The sequence below is a fragment of the Mus caroli genome, chromosome 9 (genome assembly GCF_900094665.2).
Source record: "Mus caroli chromosome 9, CAROLI_EIJ_v1.1, whole genome shotgun sequence".
In the NCBI taxonomy this organism is placed as follows: domain Eukaryota; kingdom Metazoa; phylum Chordata; class Mammalia; order Rodentia; family Muridae; genus Mus; species Mus caroli.
This window is the reverse complement of record NC_034578.1, coordinates 34,682,344-34,688,343: the sequence shown is the minus strand read 5'-3', so window position 1 is coordinate 34,688,343 and position 6,000 is coordinate 34,682,344. Positions and strand designations below refer to the sequence as shown.

At 35.1% G+C, this 6,000-nt stretch overlaps 1 protein-coding gene across 1 annotated transcript; it reads right to left on the bottom strand.

The window, feature by feature from the left end:
• Positions 1 to 1,164: 1,164 nt before the first annotated feature.
• Positions 1,165 to 2,104, bottom strand: LOC110301576 (olfactory receptor 8B3-like). The gene has a single exon (XM_021172089.1). The coding sequence runs from the start codon at positions 2,098 to 2,100 to the stop codon at positions 1,165 to 1,167; it is 936 nt and encodes a 311-aa protein (XP_021027748.1). The 5' UTR covers positions 2,101 to 2,104.
• Between the last annotated feature and the right edge of the window lie 3,896 nt (positions 2,105 to 6,000).

Here is a 6,000-nt window from a genome sequence, read left to right as displayed (position 1 = left end):
AGGGAGAGTCCTTGGCTTGAGGCAGCAGCNGGCTTGACTTGGTGGTGATTGGGNTTGGGAGTGCAGAGAANCCTTCNAAGGGAAATTAGCAACCACTCTGTACACAAAGGTCTTCTCTGTGTCTCCTCACAGTGGATTCCGATGAAAAGAGACAGTCTGTGGTTACAAATCATTTATTGCTATGGTGGAAAGTGGATGTATAAAACCGTACTCCACTTCTTAGTGTGGGCCTGAGATTAAATACCTTTAGTAAAGTAATGTCTGGGAATGAAAGTTTATTTGCTAGGCCCTTCAGGCCTCTAGGTCCCTTATTAGAATGGAGATCTTGTTGTGAGACCTGACTACAGGTCACATCTTTTCTCTCATCTACATGTGGGGCTTGGGGTATTTCCCTTACATAACTAATGCACAAAGCTATGTGAGGCTGTGGCTAGTGAAAAAGACCTGGGGCCCAGGAGCAGGCAAAGCTTCTACCATCCTCTCAAGGTCTCTGGGGCTTCTAGCCTTAGCTCAACCTTGAACCAGGCTACCTTTCTACCTTTCAAGGTACACTTCCTCACCCATAATTTCTAAAGTCCTAGTGTGTGTGTGTACATATATATCCCATAATATATACTGGTTATTATTTGTGAAATAAATATAACACAACTGACTGATACAAGAGGGTCAAATACATATTTATGGGTTTTATTTACTAGCCCATTAATAAAAACATCTAAATCATGAAGGTCTAGCATGTCCAGTTTAAACACTATTGCCCATGAAAACAGTAAAAGACAATCTGATTCACACTTCATTACATAAACTAATGAGAGCCAACATCTCACCACAGAACACATGAAAAATGCACTATTACTTTGTATAAACATTGGCAGATAATTAGATACTTTTAGGATACATCCAGAACACCAGTGAAAATAAGTTAATAACTGACTGTTATGCTTTGTTAAAATGATGATTTTGCCAATAGTATGAAATTAAAGAAAATTTATACATCTGCAATAACAAAAATATCCTAATATCCTATCAATGATCAGATGTTGTAAAAAATAATTAAAAGGTGGTTTTCTTTAAATAAATAGACATTCTCATTAGCATAGCTACAGTGATAAAGAGGTTTTTTTTGTTGTTTTTTGTTTTTTTTGTTTGTTTGTTTGTTTGTTTTTATGAAAGTCTCCTTTTGCCAAAGACTTTTCTCAGGGCAATTTTAACATCCTTGTTCCTAAAGCTATAGATTAAGGGGTTCATCATGGGGACCACAATGGTATAGAAGACAGAAGAGACTTTTCCCTGATCCATAGACCCAGGTGAGGAAGGCTGAAGATACATAAATGCACATGAGCCAAAGAATAAAGAAACAGCAAGTATATGGGAGCTACAGGTGCTAAAAGCTTTGGACATTCCTGCAGTGGATCTCATTTGAAGGATATTTGAGAGAATGAAACCATAAGAGGTAAAGATGATAACACTGGGCACAATGATATCTTTACCACCTACGATTAGAATCTCTATTTCATTGGCATAAGTGCTGGTACAGGAAAGCTGCAACAGAGGGAAAAGATCACAGAAATAGTGGTTGATGATGTTCTTGTCACAGAAGGTCAGTCTCAGAATGCATCCAGTGTGAATCATGGCACCAGAAAACCCCATTATGTATGAACCAAGCATAAGATAGGAACAAACCTTGGGAGACATAGTGATGTTATACAAGAGTGGATTGCATATGGCCACATAACGATCATAGGCCATTGATGTCAGAACACAACATTCACAAATGGCAAAAAAACAAAAGAAATAGAGCTGGGTCATACATCCCATGTAGGAGATAATGTTCTTCCTTACTAAGAAGTTCATCAGCATTTTGGGTGTAATTACAGATGAATAACAAAGATCAATGCAGGACAAGTTTAAAAGGAAAAAGTACATGGGGGTGTGAAGGTGAGAATTCAGTGCAATTAAAGTGATCAAGGCCAAATTCCCCAGTGCTGTTGTTGTGTATATTAGCAGAAAGAGTAAGAACAGGGGTAACTGGAGATCAGGATCATTTGTTAACCCCAGTAGAATGAATTCAGTCACCAAAGAACCATTTTCCAGACCCATTCTTTTTTATGATATCTGTGAATATAGAAAATAATTGTGACATCATAAGACCACAAGAATTTGCTATGATATCTTCTCTTACACCTGTGAAGTGAATGATGGGAATGCCTATGAGAATATGTGAGTGAGCAGAAATTACCATTGAGGCTATCATAATGCAGAGTGATATTTCCCCATAGTAGTACATTTAAGGTTAAATAAAGTGAAGTCATTCATCAACAATCTTAAATGCCACAAACATTGCTGTCACTTGCTAACATAACCACTCAGCTATCAAATAGGAAGATGCAGGACAAGCAGATAATTTCATCCCTCTCATCTCAACATTTGTCATTGCTTCAGCTCTGGCCTGACACCTGGAAAACCTGTGACAACTTGAAGCTAACATCATCCAGATACTACTGTGGTTGTGTTAGGACCAACATCATTGCTTCAAATCTACATGAAATTTAGATTTAGCCAGATTCTCTGAATGATTAGAAACATGTGCTTGCTATATGACAACCTATTAATCCAAAAATTTGAAAGGTGGCCTACAAGATAGAACTTACTGACTATGACACTGTCTCACTAGTGTTTCCTAAAATACTCAATGCCCCATGCTGTCTTTTTCAGGATATTTTTCTGTTACAATTCATTTGACTCTTACAATTGCATAACATGAGAAGGAAGGACACTTGAGAGATCTTTGAAGTTTAATGTGAAGCCATTTCACAAGCATAATGCCAAAGACACTAAATGGAAACACTGTATTATCTTTCTAATATGTGCAAAAAAAATTTCATGAACAGCAAGTCGCTTATCAATGGCTGAGCTCCATATATTGGAAATGAAGCTCTTAATGCTTAATAACAAAATGATTCTAATGAGAAATGAATTTAAATCTGGAAACTAATGTTCCACACATTGAAATAATTAAAACTGATGTATTCTTCAATTTTCAATCAAAAGAAACACCAGGTTTTTGTAATCAGACCTTTACTGTTATGTATGCTTAAAACTGGAAAAGCAGCCTATATAAAGGAAAGGCATATGTGCATAATCTCCATTCAGAATAATTTCACATGTAAGAAGTGGCTGAAAACAAGTTGTACAATATTTATTTGTTGAAGGTGACCTTCGTAGTTGTTAATAGAGGCAGTAATCTTCAAAGAGTTTGAATAAAATCTCAATTCATATATACTTCATCAAAAGTGAGAAATCTGATACGAGATCAGTTCACTGTTAGAATATTTAATCCATAAAGCAATTTTGGGAAAAGTTTCAAGGCAACAAGCATCCCATTCCAGATTTAAAGCCTACAATCATGCTGAATCATCCATGTGTACAATAAAACTTAAGGCATGACTTCTCACAAACGACTTCACAAAGGACACCTGAGCATGAGGGTAGGTCCTATAGCTTAAAGAGCATAGAATCTGGTGTGGTCTCTGACTGAGATAGAACAGAGTCCAGAAGGCGATATGCCCCATGCATATATGCATGGTCCACAACTATTGGTTGTCTTAAGTGCAAGACATGGAGGAAAAGTCTGAGGCAAAAATTCTGGCAGATTTTGGTGAGGACTGCCTCTGTAGAAAAATGTAGGTGGTGTCTGCCTTTACAGATAGCAAAACAGGTCTCTATAACAATAATAATATCCAACCCCGGCCTCATGAAAAGAAAAAAAAGTATTATGTCTCCTCCATTGAGTAGAGGGCCCTGCATGTTTAACATACCTGGTCCACTTAGTGATCAAAAAAGACATTTCTTTCCCCAACAATTTAACCTTTACAGATATGTTGGAGCTACATCAATTCAATGATGTTAAAGAAAAATGAGAACACTAACATAAAGAAATTTCAACCTCTCTCACTCTAAGAGAAATGTTTTTACTTCATTCATTACACCTGTTATGTTATAGGGTTACTTCAGTCTCTGCAGGTTTTGAACATTTGATTCTAACAAGAGACAGCACAAAACTAATTTTTCATATACCCTTGAATCCTGCTTAATTTGTCATAATTTATGACCATACCCTTTAATCCTTTGAAGTGCTGTCTTCTTTTTATCTCACCACCAGATGAGACTCGAAAAGTTTTATATAACTCACGAGCATGATATAGTTGTCTATGTCAATGTAGAAGCCTTCTCAATCTCTTCTCAGAGAACAAGATANAAAACAGACTTGAGNTGATGGTGTTTGCAAGCTAGACTNTGATGTGTCNTTTGTTTCTTATNGACTTGGCANTTANNAANGTCATGATGTTGNCTTTAGGGACTNTACTTCNCTGNTGGAGCCAATATTGAACTCCATCTCCTAATAACCATCCTATCTTAAGGGAAATCTATTGTGTTGTTTTCTTTGCTCATTGTTTCTCCATCCTCAATGATAATTTCCTATAGATACTATTCCCAGTATTCCTTATTAACTTATTTCTTTAGGATAGAATGCAGCAAAATATCTAAGCTATTATCTGTCCTGAGAGTTCCCCAAGTCGCTTTGCAAACTAGTTTATGCTTGCTTTTTAGTTTTTAGTGCTCAAAATGATTTTCCAGAAGTCATCCATGTCCAAAAGGAGCTTTCCCATTGAACAACATTCCCAGACATCCAAAGGCACATTGCATCATTGCTACATAATTTCAACACCTACTTGAAATTTCTGTTTAAGTTTCTTAAGCTTTTACATATAGCACTTTATTAATGAGTTCAGCAATACCGGTAAAGATTTTAAAAAAAAGTATGGAGCCCGAAGAATACTAATAACATACTATTTAACCAATTTGTGAATTTCTGTAAAATACGTGTTAGAAAAAGTCATTTCATCAGTTGCAGTATTGTGTTGATAAACTAGAAAATAATCATAAATCTAGTTATAATAAATACCTACATAATGGGAAATGATAAAACATAAGCCATTAATATAAATAAAATTGTCTTCATAAAGGAGTCATTTCTTAGCTCATCATTAGTTTAACATAGCTTGTGCCAAATATATTTTTAACCTCAAGGTAAAGAGTAATTTATTCCTTTTCTAAAAATTACTAAACATGGGGGTATTTTTGAAATGAGTTGTACTACAACCAGCCATAGGAATTTGCATGGATATCAGTCAGTACATGAATAAATGAGACAGAAATGATATTAATGAACACATTTGAGCTTCATTAAATAATACTGTGTAGTCAAGATATGTCACAGAAAAGAAAAGGTACTTGAACTGTTGCTGGAGTTAGGCATGGTGGCATATTTTGGAATCTTCTTACTTGGGAGGTAAAAATGGGAAGATCAGGAGTTCAAGTTTTTCTTGAATAATTAGTTTGAGGCAATCTTGGATGATATCATTTCTCAAATTTTTTTTTTTTTAAAAGTCAGCAATAACAAAAAGAGACAAACTAATGAAAAGAAAAATCAACCTAGCCACATGTAAATGAATGGAATTTTATCTATATGCTTCTTACAGTGTACAGAAATCAAGATGAAATGTATCAAAGATCTTTAATGAAACACTTGAAAGCTTAAAAGCAAACATGAGGGGAACAGTTCAAGATAGGCACAGACTCAAAGAACTTCAAGACACAGAATTCAGTATTTTTAATTATTAATTTTTAGTTTTTGAGATTATAATCCCATCATAGAATTCTTTCCTTTCTTCCCATTCACATAACTCTCCTTGTCCTCTTTCAAATTCATGTCACCCATTTATAGATAGGGCTTTATTGACATAGGTAATGAATGAAATTAAACATTGGCCAAAGGTTAAAATCAAACAAATAATTCTCCAAAACAAGAAAAATGCTTCAAAAGAATATGGGGTTATGTTTGTCAGCATTTCTTCAATAGGATATCAATGTCTGGAGTATGAAAAGAAATCAACTGTCTTAATTACTAAAACAAAACAAAACAGAGAAGTGAAAAAA

Coding starts and splice junctions, on each gene's coding strand:
- LOC110301576 (XM_021172089.1), bottom strand. CDS start 2,100: ATGGGTCTGGAAAATGGTTCTTTGGTGACTGAATTCATTCTACTGGGG.